This window comes from Acomys minous (genome assembly GCF_964271855.1).
Source record: "Acomys minous genome assembly, chromosome: 6".
NCBI classification, from domain to species: Eukaryota; Metazoa; Chordata; class Mammalia; order Rodentia; family Muridae; genus Acomys; species Acomys minous.
Window position 1 is genome coordinate 84,254,304 of NC_140487.1, and position 21,366 is coordinate 84,275,669.

The 21,366-nt window shown below is 44.0% G+C and overlaps 1 protein-coding gene across 1 annotated transcript in view; it reads right to left on the reverse strand.

Annotated features, from left to right (window-relative positions):
* C8A (complement C8 alpha chain) overlaps positions 1-21,366 on the reverse strand; it is a 52,649-nt gene that overhangs the window by 26,767 nt on the left and 4,516 nt on the right. Inside the window, exons 2-6 of the mRNA XM_084787817.1 lie at positions 13,545-13,638; positions 10,590-10,734; positions 9,258-9,405; positions 2,416-2,605; positions 184-384 (exon numbers count right to left, since the gene is read on the reverse strand). Of these exons, the coding sequence (XP_084643943.1) occupies positions 184-384; positions 2,416-2,605; positions 9,258-9,405; positions 10,590-10,734; positions 13,545-13,638 (778 nt within the window). The remainder of the gene's footprint in view (positions 1-183; positions 385-2,415; positions 2,606-9,257; positions 9,406-10,589; positions 10,735-13,544; positions 13,639-21,366) is intronic.

Consider the following 21,366-nt stretch of genomic DNA (forward strand, 5'->3'; position numbering starts at 1 on the left):
ATGATGAGTCTGTGTGCAAAGGCGTAATAAAAAACAAACACCATCACCACCGATCAGACATTTCCAATTACACAGGCAAATTAAGGTTCAATTACTACTGTACTTTTTAATGCAATTAAGGTAATACGTGCTCAGTGTGGATTATGGAATAGTGCGAGACACACAGACTTTACGTTTTAATACCTTCTCGTTATACTTGCTTAACTTCTTCATGAATAAAGAGTCATCGGACCAGGATACCCTCCCCGCCAGCACTACAGGAGTTTTTGCTGGGCCTATGCCAAAGGTTATGCCAGTTGACTTTGAGTTGTCATCTTTTATTTTAGAAAAAAGTTCATTTACATCATCATAAAACTCAGAGGAGATTAAAGTGTCTGCCAGGGCCTGAAAAGAGAGAGCTAGAGGTCAGTTGTGTGCCTGATTCTCATATACGCTGTCAGAGTCTTTGCTCCCTAAGATATCTGAGGATTCCTTTCGGAAGCTAATCCACGCAGCAGATTGGTGCTCACCAAAATATAGGATACCCAGCAATGTTGCTTGACGTCAAGTGGAACTTCTAAGCTATTTCCTCACACACAACACACACACCTGCCTGTTCCTGCATGTAGACAATCGTGTGAAAACAGTAATTATGCTCAAAGCATAGGTTTTCTTTTTATAAAGGAGGGCTGCTGGCTTCTACTACAGAGAAATGCTGGAAGCCATGACTGGGCAGTGACCTGGGTGGAAAGGGCTCAAGAAAAGCAGGTGACAAATGATAACCCTAGTAAGTGGCATTTGGAGCTGCCTACAAATGTCCAGCTATTTCTTCTGCTGCACTCAACAAGGTTTCATTTCCAAGCTGACTTGAACCATGCTGGTGTCTTATCCTATATTTGGGCCATAGAAGTTCAGCTTCAGAGCTTGGGACACCAAGAGCAAGTACTGCAGCAGAGCCTTCATCAGAGTGAGTCCCTGACGGTCTGTTCTTGGACAGATGGACAGACACATTAGCATAAAGTCTTCAGAACCCTGTGGCCACACCTATACTAGCCCATCCTGCCTGGCACACAGACCCCGAATCTTCCTTGAAATTAGGAAAGTGGCATTATCAGTGTCTTTCAGCTTAGCTCTTCAGAGGTCTGATACACTATAGAGGTGACTACGGACTGGAAAAACAAACTTCTTAAAAAAACAGCCTCCATATGGTTGTCAGTGTCTCCTGTCAAAGCTTTTAAGTATCTTGGGAGTGGAGAGGGTGTTTCTAGACACTATCTCACTCCAACTGCCTCTGTAGATGTGTGCATCTCTAAGGTACATGAGTCCATATATACAGTGTATATGTCCACTCTCCTAAGTGATGCCCAACCTGGTCTTAGTTTGGGCAGATCTGCTGAGAATCTTGTCCCTGCCAACTGTGGCCGGACAGCTTTGGGACTGAAACTATATTCCTTTGTGTTTTCTTCCTCGTATCTGAAAGGGGCACTGACATATGTGTTTCATGTTACTGCTATGAAGATTAAGGGGAGAACTTACACATAAGATCTGGCCACGGGCAGCATGCTTTCGGTGAGACTGCAGTGTGAACACCTCCGTACTGGCTGAAGGTAAGAAAAGGGAGTGGCCTTGAGCTGTTCTGAATCTTACTGGAAGCCACATGGTGCTCTGAGTGACTGAGGAACCACAGGGGTTTAGAAATGGAGGCTGGAGGCCATCAACAATTTGCAAGCCCTTTTGAGTGTGTGTGTGTGTGTGTGTGTGTGTGTGTGTGTGTGTGTGTGTGTGTGTGTGTGCGTGTGTGCGTGTGTGTGTGTGTGTGTGTGTGTGTGTGTAGCCCAGGCTGTCCTGGAACTAGCCCTGTTGACGAGGCTGGCCGTGAACTCACTGAGATCACCTACCTCTGCTTCCCAAGTGCTGGCGTTAAAAGTGCATACCACCCCCGCCCAACTGCAAGAACACTTTCTAAAAAGCAAAATCATGTTAAGAAAAAAAAATTATGAAAATGACCGCTATAAGTCACTCATGGTGAAGCATGCGGAGGGGACGTGTGTCAGAACTCCACCCATCTGTGTCCTACTCCCACCTGACAGATTGGGCGAGCGCCCAGGGAGCAATGGCAGATGAGTTGTTCACAGCCTTTTGTAGTTAATAGTTTAGCAGAGCCCCATCTTTGAACGAGACTGGAGGAGAGGGCCCAGATCTGTTTCACCGGCTTGGGAATGGAGCCAAGACTGAGCAGTGGCTTGCTATGTTCATGCTATGTTTCTCCTACACTGACATCTCATAGCCCTCAACACTGAACATACATGTGTAAGGGGTATGAAGGAGCCTTCAGTCACCACAAGCCCTATGAAAACTAAAAGCCTTCAGAGAAAGCTATCCCCTGACAGGTTGCTCCCTCCATCCCCACCCCCATACTGTCTCCATCAGACTTACTTCGAAGTGGTACTTAAGGAAGTTGTAGGGTTTCCGAAAGTATTTCTCATCTTCCCCATAGTAGAGGCGCTCACAGGTAGGGTCGTACTGGAGCTTCCTCCAGTCCCCATTGTACACGGTCTCACACTGGCCCCCATAGTACTTGGCATCATACACACTCTGGGCTCTTTCTTGAGTCAGGATATTGTACCTAAGTTAGAAAACAGTATCTTGGGAAAAAAATCTTTGCAAAGGCAAAGAAAAATGCAATAGGTCATCCTCTAGAACAATGGTTCTCAGCCTCCCTAATGCTGCGACCTTTTAATACAGTTCCTCATGTTGTGGTCAGACACACACACACACACACACACACACACACACACACACACACCACAGAATTGTTTATTTTCTACTTTATAATTGTATCATACTACTGTTATAAAATGTCATAAAAATAATCTGATAGGCAGGATATCTGATACGCCACCTCTGTGGGAGTCATGACCACTGCTCTGCACCACATAGTGAGTTGAGAGGTGGTTTCATCAAGTACATTTGGTAGATCTCTGGGATTCTTTCAAGTACCTTTAGAGCACAGAGGGAACGTAGACAATACAGTGAGACAGGGTATACCAGGCCTGGGCCCCCAGAGAGCCTTTAGGCAGAACATCTGGGCCAGTGCCCTTAGGAGGTAGTTCTGATTTAGCTGTTAAGTTAGGGGAAATCCTATGGGAGGATACAAGAGATAGGATGAGAATTGAGATGTAATATGAATAAATTAATAAATAATTTTTTAAAAACCGTTAGACTTCATGACAACTTGGCAAATGCAGAAATTGAAGCTCAATAAATAAATAAATAAATAAATAAATAAATAAATAAATAAGGAATCCAAGCATCCAAGCATCCAAGCATAGAAGCCAGTTAAATTAGTGCCATAGATAGCTGTGTAAGGACAGATAGATCATCTCATCTCTCTGCCTCACTTTTAGTCATTTGTTAATATCAGTTAGTAATAGTACCACTCTCCTAGGGTTAGATATATGTTAATACATGTGAAAGTATCATAGACAGGCTCGGCATATAGTATACTGAATAGATACTGTCCACGTTAGAATGAGAACGGCCCCAGAGGCTCATGTATTTGAGTGCTTGGTTCTCAGTCTCATGAACTGTTTGGGGCGATGTTAGGAGGTGTGGCGTTGTTGGAGGAGGCATGTCACTGGGGATGGGATTTGAGCTTTCAGAAGCCCACACCGTTCCTAGCCAGCTCTCTCGTCCTCCTGATCAGAAGTGAGCTCTCAGCCACCACTCCAGCACCATGCCAGCCTGCTGCCATGCTTCCTACCATGAGTGCACGTGACTCTCTAGCCCTCTGGAAGCATAAGCCCCCAATTAGATACTTCGTTTTACAAGTTGCCTTGGTCATGGTGTTTTAATCACAGCACTAGAAAAGTAACTATGATAGATACCCTTTACTGGTATTGTTGGTGCAATTTCAGAAAAAGGCTCTGCTATTAAAGAGTGAATTTGAATAACCATACTGTGTAAGGCTCTAGTTAGTCCTCAGAAAATCCATTGTCTTTGAGGCAGCCTGGGATGACAAATGTGCACAGTGTGACTATCAGGGAGACCACTGGGAAATTCTCAGCTCTGCCACTTCCTGTGACTAACTGTGACTTTGTCACCACAGCCACATTGACATTAGGAGTGATTCAGAGTTCTAAGACTGGACATAAAAAAAATCCCTTATGTAATAAATAATAAAAATATTACTTCTTTCTTCTTCCCAAATGGTTATATAGCCTTTGAGACTCAACTCAACTCAAACGTTGTCTCCTCCTGCTTTTTTGAAAGCTCTAGGCAGTCAGCCCTCCCTCAACCCCTGGGTCCCCAGCAGACAGTACGTACTTTTGGCACAGCACTCCCACAACTGTTTATGCACTCTGTGATGGGCACCAAGGCAGAAATGGAATAAAAGATAAACTGTGGCTATAAGCTACCTCAAAGAATAAATGGTGATTACAGAGCACCTGACGTACCTTATAAAGTCAGTGTATGTGAATGTCCATCTCCATTTCCTCTCTCTACCTCTTTTTCTTATTAATATAAGTGATGTCATAACTGCTATGTTAAACTGAATGCATACTAAACGAGACATTAAACATACATTAACTTTAGACTTCATTATGGGAGATTGGGGAAATGGAAGGATCCAGAGGGTCCTAAAAACCTACAAGAAGAACATTATGATGGGCAGGTGTGGGCCCAGGGGTTCTGCTCAAACTATGGCACTAAACACGGACAATACGTGCAGTAAACATTGAACCCCTACCCAGATCTAGTCAATGGACAGGACATTCTCCACAGGTGAGTGGAGAGTGGGGTCTGACTTTCATATGAACTCTGGTGCCCCATATTTGACCACATCCCCTGGATGGGGAGGCCCGGTGGCACTCAAGGGAAGGATAGCAGGCTACCATGAAGAGACTTTATACCCTATGATCATATACAGGGGGAAGAGGTCCCCCTCAGTCACAGTCATAGGAGAGGGGAATAGGGTGAAAGTGAGAGGGAGGGAAAGAGGAATGGGAGGATACAAGGGATGGGATAACAATTTAGATATAATATGAATAAATTAATAAATAATTTTTAAAAAAACTTTAGACTTCATGACAACTTGGCAAATGTGGAAATTGAAGCTCAAAAAAAAAAAAAAGGAAAGAAAGAATTTGCCTATAGTCACAATGGATTTCCCCCCTAAGCTGTTTTTGACACAAAACCAAGGTTTCGTGCCTTTATCTCCACCCTGCAGTGTCTATCTGCCTACCCACTGAACATGTTTCTGTCTGTAGTTTAAAAGTTCAGCCTCTGATACACACCAAATAAAAACTCAGAGCAACAGTGGGCCTCAAAATTGTACATGACCATTAAGCCTACCACATTTGGAAAAGCCCTAGTGGAAGTGAAATGACCTAGTATGAATTCTCCCATATAATAAAGCTACGCATGCGCACAAGGAACATGTGGACAAGGCTATTCATTGCCAACAGTGTTGGCAAGTCGGGAAATGGGAGTTATGATTTGGATGAAAAATGTTCTCCAAGAACTCGTGTTTGAACACTTGGTCCCCAGCTGACGGTGCTGTTTTGAGAGGTTGTGAAACTTCTCACTGGGAGAAGTGGGTCTTGGGGATACAGACTTTGAGGTGTATACCCAGGCCCCATTCTTGTTTCCTATGTCAGCAAGAACCAAGCAAGCAGCCTCATGGTGATGCCATCGCCATCTGTAAGACACAACAGCGCCATGCCTCCCCCCGTGAGGGACTGTACCCTCAAACCAAAAGCCAACATTAATGGTTCCTCCCCTAAGATGCTTCTATGAGAAAAGATACCTAACACGCTGAGAGGGGATCTGGTTGTCTTTCAATCAGAGGAAGTTAAATAAAATATTCTCTGATTGTATTACAAAAGTCAGCAAACATTTTTATAAAGGTTCAGATAGTAAATATGTTAGGCTTTGCAGGGTATAGGCCTTAAGAGCTGATACTTAGCTCTGCCATTTTAAGGTGAAAACTGTGTTCTAATAAAACTTTATTTATAAAGCCAACATAATTTTTGCCTTCAGACTATTGTTAATCGTTGTTACAGGATTCTGTTTCCTTTTTTCTTTCTTTTCTTTTCTTTTTGAATGAGATAGAGAACGTGTGCTTGAGGAGGAAACCTTCAAATGCTACTCAGTTTTAAAAGTGTGCAACAACAAAAAAAATTGTTTCTTGTTTTTGAAACATAAAGTTGGGTGGGTGGGAAGTTAGGGGATCTTGGATGAGTTGGCTGAGGGGAATGAAACATGATAAAAATATGTTGTTGAGAAAAACATTACTGGCTAAAACCAAGAAGTTTGTAACAGTGTGTATGTCACAATCATATTTATATTTATATGGCTGCTATGTGCCTCTATAAGGTACAATCATAGATGCTAGTTTCCCAGACAGCATCGTATGGTGTTGATCCGTTGTTAAAGATAATCTGAAAGTGCCTGCTGCATACCTTATCAAGCTCCTCTCTAGAGAGGGAAGGGACAGAGGGCTACTGGGTGACGTGCCAGCAAGAAGGTAGAGCACACAGAGACACAGTTTTTGCCTCAAATATATACTATGTACTTAACAATAAACTAAAAATGAAACTAGGAAGTTCTTAAATTAGAATTTAAAAAAAAAATCAAGAAAAGTCCGCAAGACCTTGAAAGGTACAGAATTATGTTAAAATGTCAACTGTTGGAGATAGGGCCATTTCACTGGTTTCTATATTCAGTGTGAGAAAAGCACGCTGTTCAGGAAATGTGTCAGAACTGCCCCGATGCAGTCGCGGGAGACCAGCATGGCAGTCTGCAATGCTTTCATCAGCTGGAGGAGATGTTTCTCAGCTCAACCCTTCAACATTCCACGCTTCTCCATGGCCACCTTCTAAATCAACAGTTGTCCGCTTCGGTTAGGTTGTGGCCTAAATTTGTCTCTAAATCCCCATAGGTTGGAGTTCTAAGTCCAAGAATCTGAGAATGTGACTTCAACTGGAGACAGACCCCTTAAAGCACTGCAGTAAGGCCTTATTCCCAGGAATAAAGTTAAAGTAAGGACAGGGACATGAATGAGGCTCTGTGAAACTCATGAAGATGACAGCCACCTGTGAGCCCAGGAGAATGCCCTCAGACGAAGCCAGCCCTGCTGACTCTTACCCTCAGCCGTCTAGTTTCCAGAAATGTGACAAAATATATTTGTTGTTTCGGCCACCCAAGTTCAGGGTATTTTGTTATGGCCATCCTAATGACAAGACCCAGTTGGTTTGAGGAAAAAGCTTGGTGCTTGGTGTTGCGTATGTAAGTCTACAAGCATGTACAGGATCCGAACCCATCTGGTGAACGGGCTGTGATCTCAGAGCAATTAAGCCTTGTAAATGAGAGTTGCCTAACAGAGATCACAATATCTCTGAGTGGGCTGTAACCTGACCAGGTCACTTGTGACAACTGCTACCTCATCCATCTCCTTCTCTGTTCATACTGATGTGCTTCAATTCAGCCTAGAGTCAGTGAGAAGTGAGTACAGGATCTACTCTGACAGAGAGCAGAGGATGTGGAGAGCATTGGTCATAAACAATCTCTGCCCTCACAGAGCTGATATTCCACTCAGAGGACAAGGCCAAAGGCCAAGACAGAGTACCAGAAAACTAGCAACACCAGACTATTGCCATGAGCTAGCCCTTGGACTGGGACAGGGGGAGGTTGAGATGACTAAAAGTCCTGTACCTCAACAGATGGATACCCCAATAGTTGTCTCCATCCTTGATGGTTCCTATAGGTGATCTAAATGAAAATGGGCCCCCATATACTCAAAGGGACCAGCATTGGTGTAGGTGTGGCCTTGTTGAAGAAAGTGTCACTGGGGGCGGGGGTGGGGGGTAGACTACGAGGTTTCAGAAGCTCAAGTCAGGCCTAGTGGCTCATTGTCTCGTTCTGTTGCCTGCGGATTCAGATGTAGAACTCTGAGCTACCTCTTCAGCCTGCTGCCATGGTTCCCACCATCACTAAACCTTTAAACTGTAAGCCATCTCCAATTAAATGTTTTCCTTTGTAAGAGTTGCCATGGTCATGGCGTCTCTTCACAGCAATGAAACCATAACTAAGGCAGTTGTGTGTTGGGATAGCAACAGAGGATGCTCTGTGAACTGTATAGGAGGGGCTAAGGTTGTCCAGGCATAGCCAAGAGCAGGTGTGGGACACTGTCTAGATTTTCTAGAAGTCATGCCAAACAATCCTATTAATAGTACATTTGAGGTGCCTTAAAAATACCAGATTGGTGCCTTAAACATCAGAACTCATTTTTTTTCTTTAATTCTAGATGCAAAAGCAAGGTTTTTCTCAAGGTTGGTTTCCAGTGAGAGGTGTTATTGGTGGTGGTGGTGGTAGTTAGTTTTGGGTGGGTTTTTTTGTTGTTGTTTTGTTTTGTTTTGTTGGTTTTTTGTTTTTTGGAATGAAGACAGATGCCTTTTTCATGTTCTCATGTAGATTCTTGTCTGTACAGTCGTGGAAATAGAGTGCAGTATCTCTCCTTCTTTTTCTATAGATCCCAGTCCTTTTGGATTAGGGTTTCACGTTTATGACCTCATTCAATTGAATTACTCCATCAAATCCCTGTCTGTAAATACAATCACTTTAGGTGCTAAGATTCTGACATAACTGGAGAGGGCCACAGTTCAGTCCATAACACTAGACAAGAAATCATCCAAGTCAGGATATGGATAAAGATACTCCAGAAAGAAGAAAGAAAATTGATTAATGCTCAGAAGGATCAAGTGTGAGGCATTGAGAACTGAGCCTGGACATAAGGTGAAGAGAAATTGGAATCAAGGCAAATTTCAGTTCAACAGAAAAGCTATAGTCTGAGAAGTGAATCAAACAACCACAAGGTGGAGGTTCAAGGTTCTATCATTTTCTGTGCACAGCATCACACTGTTGGTTTGTCCAGAGCGCAGCATGAACAAGGCTATTGGAAAGGTCAGATGCATCTAGGGAAAGCTGCCCCTGGGGACATCTAGGAAGGCTTCATGGAAGATGAGAATAGCATTAGAAATTAAAGAAATTGGCCTGAGAGGAGAGGAGGACTCTTGGGTAGAAAAAGAGAGACAATGTGGGTGATGACACCATTAACCAGGACCACGCAAGCTACCCTAGGAGACAAGAGCTCCTTACCAGGTACCCTTCAGAGGAACCTTCCAGAACAGGTCTTTTCTGCCTCAAACCTGATGTCTAGAATGAGAGGGAAATCATTTGCTACTTTTCAACAGCTAAGCTCCAAGGTGGTCACTTACCCCAAGGCTGCCCATTCTGATCCTGGGATTGGTTCATATTGATGACAGTCGTCTTCAGCGACCCTGGCATCCTCACAGTTATCCTCATCAGAGCCGTCGAGGCAGTCCATGTCTCCATTACATACCAGGTGGCGTTTCAGGCAGCGACCTAAGGGAGACGAGGCTGAGAGTCCTTCCTGGACCATATTCCCCAACCTCTGTTGTCATGGGGCTTCCCTACTTTTGCCCTCCCATCTGACATATTCTCTCTGTTTGCACTGCCTCGTCCATCCTTGCTAGCTCTCCAGCTCTGTGATGTATTTCTTAGCCCAGGCCTATCTGTCTCACCCTCTCAAAGCCAGCCTCTGTATCACATCCACCGGGCATCTTCTAAAATTCCACTCTTCCCATGACACCCTCTTGCTCTGTATCTGCCAGCAGTTCTCACCCTTCCAAATGCTGCAGTTTGAACCCTGTTGCCTACCTGTCTCTTTCTAAAGCCCTCATGTCACAAAGATTCCGGGAAGATCATGAGTCCCTGAATTCTCATGGTTTTACACATGCGTTTTCCAAATCTCAACTCCAATGTCATTTTAAGGCCTGTCCTGAGTCCCTAAAGTGTATTAGGTATCCCCTGCTAGAGAACTGCACACAACCCAATGGATGGCTGTCCCATGATGCTATAGTTGGCCTCTTGTAGATCTCTCTTCCAAACAGATCAGGACTACCGCAAGGTCAGGTACATTGTTTTTATTTTGCATATTAACAGCAGGCAGTACACTGCATGGAACTTAATATGTAACTAGTATGTGTTTGATTAATAAACATTATCTATTAACTATGAGTTTCACTTTTCTTAAGCTAATCAAATATATATATACATGTATATATATGTGTGTATGTGTGTATATATATATATATATATATATATATATATATATATATATGAATCAAAATTACATGTCTCAGCATTTAAGGATGTGTGCTGCCCTTGCAATACCACCCGAATTCAGTTCTGACCACCCATATCAGATGAAGGCTCATATCAGATAGACTGTGGCTGCACCTCCAGAAAATCTGACACTCTCTTCTGGACTCTCTAGGCACCTACACTCACAGATGCATGTACCACCCTCCTACACATACAGACACATAATCTTAAAAATAAAGAGACAAATACATGGTCCATTGACAAATTACATGGATTGCCAGCTTGACTTAAAATGCAGATTCCTGGGCCCTTTCCCAAACCCCCAACAGTTAGGAGTCTGCACTTTTAACCAACTCCCAAGTCCTTACTTTGCACACTCTGTTTGACAAGCGCAGCTGTTGTTGTATTGGCAAGCTACTCACCTGTCTCTCTACACTGGAAATCCTGTCCGCATTGTGCTTGCTTTAGACAAGGTGTGGGGCTGTAACAGCTGGCCTCATCCCAGATGTCGCCACTGCAGATGGTTCCCCCAAACTTGTTTGGCTGCAAGAGGCTCCGGTATCGGTACTAAAATCAGATTGTGAACCAGACATAGTCTTGTCAATCAATCAACCAAGATCTGTGTGGGCAGGCCCTCAGCTTAACATAAGGAATAAGCGCTTCATGATTGAAAGCTGCCTTCAGGGGGACACATGAGCATGCCCCATGGTGTTCAGACAGAGGTGTCACAGTCGTCAGCTGGAATTCTGAGTACAGATGTGACATGTCAAATGAAAGGCTGGGACAAGGACGTTCTAAAGGTTTTCTTACTTGTTAAGAAAAAAAACTCCGTTCCCATATTCAGCTAGGACATGTGTTTATCTTTCAAAGTTCATGGCTTCCCTCCTCTGGAAAGCCAAGAGTTCATAATGCTGTACTCCTAAACTTTTCTTCTTCATTTGCACTTGGCAAATAAGATGATGACAAAGCACATGTCTATTTGTCTCCCTGGTCTACAATCTCTGTGAGACATTCATGCTTGAGATGGAGCATGAAGGGAAATGAAGGACAGCCTCAGGTAGCTTCCTGTATTCAGATTTGCCCTCTGGTAAGGCACACCTTTAGAGGCCATTGCTGCTTTGCCTTTGCAGGGATTTTTTTTCTGGTCATGACATCTCCTCTTTACTTGGCACACATCTCATAGGATCCAGACAAGCATAGTCTCCTTCCCACCAGCCACATAGGAAGGTGGATACCAGCCAGACTGGCCCTGGTAGCCAGAGCATCATATCTGCCTATTTGTAATAAGTGCTTCAGGGATTGGTCTTCACTCAACCTGAGCCAATAATAGTCATCTCTGGTGATTCTGTTCTGGGGAAAGTGACATTTCTGGAAATTATGGGCATCTAGTAACTACATACCTACTCCGTAGAGAAATATAGAGACTAATAAGAGGACATCACCTCAATCCCCGAGTCCAGCCTTGACTACAGATGAGTAAACTTATTGATATAAAGACAGGAAGAATAAAAAATACAAGCTAGTCTTGGAGGGTGGCGACAGGAGTCGGGGTGTGGCGTGGGGTGTCCTGGACTTTCATGATAAAGGCCTTCTGGAAAAATATACAAGGGTCAGAAAGATTATGGTACAGAAGCAGGAGGCCAAAAACCAGGACACTGAGAGAAATGCAAGGCCACGTCGCTGCCTTCTGGAAGTTTAGTCCAGCTGAGATAAAAATATATAATAATACAAAACATACTGCATAGAAAACTTCCATAGAGTGATTGGCAATGAAATGCTTGGCCCTGTGTGTTTGGTCTTTGTCCTTGGCTTGGCCAAAAGTCCCTCCTCCAGGAATGTTAATAAGTCAGAAAGCAGTGATGTGAGCATCTATGAGTTGCTTCTTGAATCTATGAGTTTGCCCAGATTTAAATCTCAGCTCTGCCTTTCTTAGTGTACAATCTCCTGACAGTGGAGGGCGGCACCCATCCTCTGATTGTCTGTGAAAGCCAAACTAGACAATGCACTTACATAAAGCATTACTGCAGTGCCTGGGATGTGGAAAGCACTTGATACATGCTAACTATTAATGCCGTCACCATCCTGCTGCGGTGTCTGCACCCGGAACAGTGGCATACGCCTTCAGATACCTTCCCATCATCCCCCTGTTTACTAGGGTTGCTATCAAACAATGAGGATAGTGGGTTGTAGGAAGGTGAGGCCAATACTCCCTGGGGAACTTCTCTGTGCTGTTCCTGTGGCTTGTGTCATTAAAGCATAATTTCCTTTTCGATGCAGTAGATAATGTTCATTTCCAGAAATGCATATCTTTCTTTGGGTGACTTTGAGAGGAAGAGACATGTTAATAAATGAAACAATGTTAGCCATTTAGTTAAATAATTAACAGGATCTACTTTCTTAAGGATTAGTTCATAGACACATATATCTTTTCAAGTATTTAAGGTAGTAATTCATTTTTGACATAAACTGTAAGACGGTCCCCTGTGCAATCTGGTAAACAAAAAATATAAGAAAAAAAGCAAGTTTAGAATACTCAGTAGGTTAAGTAATGGCTACCAAAAGGTATAACTCTCCATCTATAAAAAGATTCTAATTTTCCCTTATTTGTAAAACATCTTGCTAAAAATATTAAAGGTTTTTGAGATGTGATTGCTTTGGATTTTCCAAGTAGCCCAAAATGTGATTATACTCAGGGAGATTGCAGGCAGACACACTGGGCAGAAGACACACAAGAGAAGGAAGCAATGTGTCTAGAGAGGCAGAGGGGAGTGAGGTCGCCATAGGCCAAGGACTGTGGGCAATCACCAGCAGTGGATGAGGCAAAGCTCACGGTCTTCCTTGGAGTCTCCAAAAGGAGGCTAACACTGTTCACACCTCTATTGCTTTCCTCGGGCCTCCAGGAACCCGAGAGGACAAATGTCTGTTGTGTAAAGACACCATGTTTGTAGAAATGTACTATTGCTGACTTGGAGACAGATCTATGTCAAGAAGCACATTGGCACTTTATTACTAAGCCATCTCCCCATCTTTCCAGATGACTCTCAATAGAGGGCAAATGTTGGCCAGGACCCAGAGAATCCATGGAGATTCAATGTGTCTGTGTCCTGGTGGCCATTTTCCCATGTCACAACATAGACACTGTCAGTTACCTTGCCTCATGATGTCTTATAAACAAAGTCAAGAGAAGCAGACACAAGCCTCACCATCCAAGTGTAGGCAACCTGAGGCTTCCACATGCCTAGACTCAGATCCAGTTTCTCTCTAGAGTCCTAGATTTATACTCCCCCCGCCCCAACCCCAGCCCCTGTTTATTTTCCATTGGTATCTAACGCACAAATCAGACAGATGATAACCCGAGGTGTTCCTCAGTGGCTTACCTTTTTGTCCTGACACGGAAAACAATCGGTCCATTCTGACCAGTTGCTCAACTTACAGGCAACTGCTGCTGGGGTCACAGCTCGAGTGACTCGCCTAAAAGGAGAAAAGACCTTGCATTGATTTTAAGATTCAAAACTAAAGCAAAAGAGAAATTTGTACACATTTTTCTTGCTAGTTAAAGTGTGCTTTGTAAGAAATGACTAAGGGATATTTATCGTATTTCCATTAAAGGCTGATATGGTACTGGAGGGTTTAAACAAACCACTGAGGCAGGCAGTTTACAAGGGTAGGTTAGCCCAGCACGGCTGGAGCCGAACACACCCCTTTCCCAGCAAGTCAGTTGGTGTCTCTGTCCTAGCAAGTCCGATCTTGTGGTTAGTTTGTAGTCAAACACATCCTGAGATGAGAAATGAGCCAAACTGGTTTTAGTTGCAGACAACATCAGGCAAACTGTGTTCTGAGAATGAATTTTTAGGGGGGTATGCATGGCTGGTTGTGCGTGATTAAAATTATGGGATGCAAAACCCAAGCCTTCACAGAAGGCCCAAAAGTATACCTGTCAATCAACAGTGATGAGAGCAGAGATCACCAAAGCCTGCCTCTAGCAAACTGCTTTCTCAGACGTCTAAAAGGAAGCCATGAAAAGTAACATGGGGCTCTTGAGCAATCATACCAAGCCTGCTGCTCCCATGCAGGGGACCCTTGCACTGTGCTTATACATAAAATCCTTTGCGGCACTGGTAGTTGTGTGTACTTCAATTCCCTGAAGAAGATGCTAAGGGCCTGAGGTCCAGCCAGTCCCAACAACAAGCACCAACAACACGATTCTTTTATGTCTTTATCAATGTCAGATAGCTGAAATGACCATCATTTTAGAGCTCTGAGTCCTCAGGGTGACTGAAAAAAAATTTTTTTCACAAGCCAAAAAAAGCAGGAACTTGAGTGCTGAGACACCACTGAGGCCAGGGTCTGGCTTCAAAAACTTGAGTAAGTTACTTAACATCTCTAAGCTATCGTCCTATTGGCAAAACTACGTTAAAAATAGCAGTACCCAACATAGTTACTGAAAGTACATAAAAATATTTATAAAATCTTTACTGCAAGTTGTTGTTAAGTATGTGTACTGGGATACTACCTAGACCATACCATTTGATCTTTTTAACCATCCTAGGAGGTAAATATCTTGTCTATTTTATTTCATTAAATATGGAATCCGTGGTTATACCTGAATCTTGAATTTCTCATCCTCCCAAATAATAAAGCCACCGGCCTGGCTGAGGATGTGGTCTGGTGGTGGAGCGTTTGCCTATAATGTTCAGCCTCTTGCACTGAGAGACAGTCAGCAGCCACAGGAATTTGTGATAAACTCCTGTGCCAACTAAAATTTACAACTCAAGCGGCTGCTCTCCCTCCAGGGAACCATCATGCTGGTGCACTCCAAGTTCTTTGAGGTCCTTCCCATTTTCCCACAAACCTGTTCACACTTACTCTGAGCCCACTGCCCTTGTCCCTGCCCAGCCAAGGCTTATAGCTCAATGATTCTCTGTTGTGGGGGGTGGGGGGTAGCGGGGGTGGGGGACATACTTTAAAAACAAAAATCAATAACCCTCACTGGGGCTTCCATTATCTTGGCACCAAAGCTTCTTCCCTTTGACAAAATTCCTATTATCTTCACTTTCTTTATAGCCAGATTTTATTCCACGGAGGCCCCTCTGAACTCTTAACCTAGGTATTTTCCTCCCATCACACCTACCCAGAGAACCCAGGTGCTGTCCACCTGCTCAGCTCACAGCTGTCTTGCAGTGTCATCAGCACTCTCAGTCTGGAAAGAGAAGCTCTCCTGACAACCACATGATTTTGCTGATTTTTTATATATCTTTTCAACATTTAATTAGCATGCTTGCAATATTGGTAAAATGCCTGTGTCTACCAGACTGTATACACCCTTGGCATTCGGGTTCTGCCTCTCTTGCTACTGAATCCCACCATCTGTCATGAGTAAACTAATAGTAGATATTCAGAAAGCACTGAAGTGGGAAAAGAGAGAAAGAGATGAGGGGAGAAGGAAGAAAGGGATGAAGGGAGGAACAGAGGGATGAAGGGAGGAACAGAGGGATGGAGAGAGGAACAGAGGGATGAAGGGAGGAACAGAGGGATGGAGAGAGGAACAGAGGGATGAAGGGAGGAACAGAGGGATGGAGGGAGGAACAGAGAGATGGAGGGAGGAACAGAGAGATGGAGGGAAGAACAGAGAGATGGAGGGAGGAACAGAGAGATGGAGGGAGGAGCAGATGGATGGAGGGAGGAGCAAAGGGATAGAGGGAGGAGCAGAGGGATGGAGGGAGGAACAGAGAGATGGAGGGAGGAGCAGATGGATGGAGGGAGGAGCAAAGGGATGGAGGGAGGAGCAGAGGGATGGAGGGAGGAGCAGAGGGATGGAGAGAGGAGCAGAGGGATGGAGGGAGGAACAGAGGGATGGAGGGAGGAACAGAGTGATGGGGGAGGAACAGAGGGATGGAGGGAGGAGCAGAGGGATGGAGGGAGGAGCAAAGGGATGGAGGGAGGAGCAGAGGGATGGAGGGAGGAGCAGAGGGATGGAGAGAGGAGCAGAGGGATGGAGGGAGGAACAGAGGGATGGAGGGAGGAACAGAGGGATAAAGGGAGGAACAGAGGGATAGAAGCAGGAGGAGATAAGGAAGAGAGGGAAGGAAAAATTAAATCCAATTTCAGAGAAATATTGACATTTTTAAGGGATTTGTTTGAACCCAGTTCCTAGTGAGAACTAAATTAAATAATCTTGGCATCCAGAAATGATGAGAACTCAAAGTTTGAGTCACAAGACTTTTCCCTGATATACTATTGTCTTAAAATTTTTAAATGTTTTGGAGAAACATAGAGAAAATTTATAGGCCAAGGATGTGGAGGTTGAAGAGGGCTTGCATTAGCCCTGTGCCTCACTGTAGAATTGTTGTTAATGTCATGGTAAGTCCACAGTCTGATCTGTGATGTCACAATGGATGGAAACAGTAAAGCCAGGCAGAGATGAAAGCAGAAGCCTAGAGAGCAGAGCCATGCTGCTGCAGCTTGCAAAGCTCATGTCATGATGTCTAGACAGAAGCCAGACACTGAAGGAACACCAAGACTGCCATTAAATCACCTCCAGCCAACATGGTCAATATTCTCTCATCACTTTAATGAATTTTTAAGTGTAGTTCACTTTTGATGATTATACAAGTAATGTGTTCACATTAAAGAAACTATAACAATGATTATAAAAATATTATCTCAAATCTTACCACCATTAATATTTTATTATATTTCTTCTCATTCTCTTTTCATAATATAGTTAAGAGCATACTGAATATCATGTTGTATATCTTGATTTTTCCACTTAATACAGAAAAGATATAAACTATTTATGATGACTGTGTTTTGCTTCACTATGCTATAATGATATATCTTTGAGCCCCAAGTTTTTTTCTGAATTCTAGGGTATTTACTGGTGATACGTCCTATAGAGCGCATGAGTTTAAAGCTTGTGACACATTGCCAAATAGCTTTCCCAGGGAGTTGTATCCATTTTTAGATGGTATAATGCTTGTGGTTTGGTGTGGTCCATGCCTCAAAGTTTTCCTGTGATGGAGGCTGAGTCGCCATCAATGTGCTGTAGAGATGATGGAGTCTGTATGACATAGGATCTACTGGAAAGCAGTACATCATGGAATGCCATCCTTATGAGGGCATTACTGTTGGTCTCTCAGTGGTTGGTCCTATGAAAGTGAGCTGTTCCACAAGGGGCAGGCTAGCCATCCATTCTCCAGCCTCTTGCTTTCGGCTTCACCACATGTTCCGTTCTACAGTATGTTTCTACCATGATGCCATCTGCCATGTTGTGACTGAGCCGGATCACCAGAGCTTAGAAGTGCCAGCAGTACACTCTCAAACCTCCAGAACAGCAAGCTAAATAAACCTCTTCATTAAGTGTCCAGCCACTTGTATTTGGCTACAGCAGCACAAAGTGAATCAGTTAAGGGGACACCAAAAATTTTGTGGCCTATGAAATTCTTGGCAAATAATTTTAAAGTATCTCCCAGCCAGCAAGAACCTGCTGCATCAGTAGAAACTTAGCCTGGAGTACCAGAACAGCCCCAGTACCAGGAGCAGACGAGCCTAGCCTGGATCTGCTTCTGTGTTGCTTGCTGTTATTAGCAAGTTACTGTGACGACTTCGCTTTCCTCTACTGAAACAGCACAGGTCATATAATGTTGGCTGCACATTTCTTCAAAATGTATTCTCAAGTGTACCAGTTTTGAAGCTGTGTATCCAGATGTGGGTCATGGAAAAGAAAACTTCCACAGCCAAACTCATTTGAACAAACTGCCCACAATGCGCCCTCCAAGGACATTTAAAATGCCTGCTGGTGTTTAGGGGCTCTGCATCTTACTTTGCTCATCCCATTATTTCCCCCGTTTATTGTGAACTCACATCCTTCTTTTCCAAACAGTATCTGTAAGACGATTGAGTAAACCCTAAGATAACAGACACGTAGAGTGCATCAACATCTGAACCAAGGGCCTGCCGCTTACAACTAAAAACGGAGATAACAGCTTGGTAAAGTCTTCTGAATGTGGGGGTGAGATCATGGGTGAAACCCTGAACAAGCAGCCTAGGACGCATTCCAGCGTCTTCTTTCTTCTCAACTCAGCCATGTACAAACCTCTCCATCTTCATCAGGAACCTGCCCTGTACAGGCCTGTGGACCACTGAGATTCTGGGAGGTGGGTGTGGGCATGTGTGTGCATGTGCACACACAGGCCAGAGTCACTATTAGACGTCTTCCTGAATTGCTCTGCACCTTATTAAGGCAAGGGCCTTCACTGAACTTGGAGCTCTCTGATTGGCTAGACTGGCTGCCCAGGGATCCACCTGTTTCTACCATCTGGGCACTGGGATTGCAGCCACATTCTGCTGTGCTGTTTTTTCACCTGGGTGCTGTGCTGAGGCTCCAAACTCAGAGCCTCCTGCTGTGTGGCCGGCACTTCTCTGAGCCATCTTCCCAGCCCTCACCTACTCTTTAAATCAGGTTAGCATATTAAACAAAGGATTTAAAATACAGTTGAATTTGTAACCTGAGACGCAAATGCTTGACCCCAAGAATGTGGCCACTTCAGCAACTTAGAAAGCAAAGTAATTCATTAGCTGCTTACTGATCCTAGGTCTGTGGGTCAGAAAGCCTATATGGTTATTACACCGGGGGGGGGGGGGGGGGGGGACGGGGGGACGGGGACGGGGGACATCCTAGTACACAGGCTCAGTCTATAGTCAAAGCCTATTGTCACTAATGATGTAATCTTTAGATAATCTCGTTCAATTACATAGGAATTATCTCGTGAGATGAAGGTGTTTTAAACTTGGCTTTGGAAGTGTTCTCTCTTCAGCACCCTCCTCATTGCTAAGCCCAATGGATAGTTGTCCAACTTCATCTGACTCGCTCTGTGTCAGCTGCGACTTCCTCTTCTCCTGACCTCCTCAATCCAACCTCTGCTTGCTCCCTTGCATGGCCACCGGTGCCTTGTTCTTCTGTAAGAACTAGAATTCTTTAGGATACAACATTGCCTTTCTTTTCTCTTCTTGTGTTTCTTATTCTCAAGGAGCTGAGATTCGTTCCACCAGCATCATATGCCCCCATGTCAATGCTTTCTGAGTTTAGATCTTCACCCCGAACTGTACCTCTACCCTCCTGCTCCGTTACCACGCTCCCCTGATGCACATCCTCAATCCTTACCCCAGTTCCGAAAGCATAATGGTCATAAATTAAACCTCTTTGTTTTGACTTTCAACCAACGCCTTTCTCAAATTAACCCCGTAATTAGTGGGACCACCAACGCATACAGGTTCTCAGACTGGATTCCTAGCCGTGGTCTCTAATTTCCCTCTTTCTCTTGCCCTCTCAGATGATCCTTTTGAAACGTCTGTCAATTTTGCCATTAAGATGTACCTTATGTTTCTTCCCTTCACCCACTTCGGTACCCACCATGCCAGTTGAAAATTCCATTACATCACCAGTTCATTTTCCGGAAAAGGTTTTCTATTCTTTCTTTCTTTCTTCTTTCTTTCTTTCTTTTTTTTTAATCTCTATATAACAAACACAATGTTTTTTTCAATGAAGAATCATGCAGTATTCCTCATTTATAAGTGCCTCTTGAGATTTATCTTACTAGATATAAACTAAAATCTAGTGTCCCTCAGCATGGTGTCTATGACTCTCTGTGATAAGCCTCTTCCCACCGTTGTGACATTCGTTCGTGGCACAGTTCTTTGCATTCCTCCAACGCCCTTCAGTCCACGTGCATCTCAAACTACTTCCCCTGACAGGAGCAGAGCACCTGCTGCTTTCTCCACATTGCCCTCTTCACACAGCTTCTCCTGACCTTCACCTATCAGTGTAGATACTTCCTCTACAAAGAACGTCACCCAACCAATTTACCGCTAGATCTCCTTTTTCTCTCTCAACACATTCCGTTGATTCTTTCAGTAGAATTCCTCACAATCTTAAATGAAACTTTGTGTTTACATGTTTACTGTCTGAGGCCATGACTTCGTTATTTTTCTACTGTGGGAAAGACTAAGCTTTGTCACAGGTGGAAGCAGTCTTGGCGGGCTTTACCCTTGGGCACCCCATGAATACCTTGTGGCAGACTGGGTGGAGTCATCCTGGGCCTGGAATTCAAGAAGCAGACCTGGGGACCCCACCTGGACTATTGTCTTTCTAATCGACCCTCAATGGGAGAAGATGACCGCCCTTCCCACGTGACTCAGGCAGGCAGAGAGGAGAGAGCAGCAGCAGGTACAGACCAGGCTTGAGCGCACATGGATCAGCGAACAGGCTGGACCAGCACCCAGGCCAGAGATACCTAAGGACCCGTCCCGTGGAAAGATACCGGAAGGTTCAGTCTTTTTTCCCTTTAACCTTTTTTCCTTCTTGTGTAAGCTAGTTGGGTTGTATAATAAAGTTTAATTGTTAAGAAGCAGAGCCTACATTCTACTGCTCTGCTAAGACAGCGTGACCAAGGCAACATATAGAAGAAAGAGTTTATTGGGCTTACAGTTTCAATGGGTGAGCCGTAACCATAATGGCAAAGGCACGGAGCATAGCAGGAGTCAGGCAGGCATAGCACTGGAGCAGTAGCTTAGTGTTTACATCCTCGTCCACAGGCATGAAGCAGAGATGGAGAAAGCTAAATGGGAGTGGCATGGGTTTTCAAAATCTCCAAGCCTGCCCAGTAACACACCTCCTCCAACAAGGCCACGCCTCCTAATAGCTCCCAAACACTTCTACCAATGGGGAAGCACCAGCCTAAGGGAGCCATTCTCATCCAAACCACCCTGGCCTGTAGATCACAGAAGGATAAGGATATCATTTGCTTATTTTACTGCTTATCAAAAACTACTGCATCTAGAATATTTACCTATTAAATGAATGATACAAAAAGAATCTGCAAGTCACATGGAATTCCACACACACTTTTTGTTCCAAGCATGCATCAAGCTTTTCTGCATAATTCATAGCTGGTGCCATTTGATGCATAGCTTAGAGTTAGTTACTCTGAGTATTAATCTCCATATTACTATGACTCACCCAATTGTGGATAATAAAGGACCATGTTGCCTGTGTGCATATTAACTCCAGGCATCTTGATGACTGCTGAGAACATTCACATGGCTCTGGCCCAGACACTTGAGCAAACACACTTTGATATCCATAGAGGCAATAAAATAAAAAGTAATGTAATTGACATTTCCTTGGCATCTACTATATAT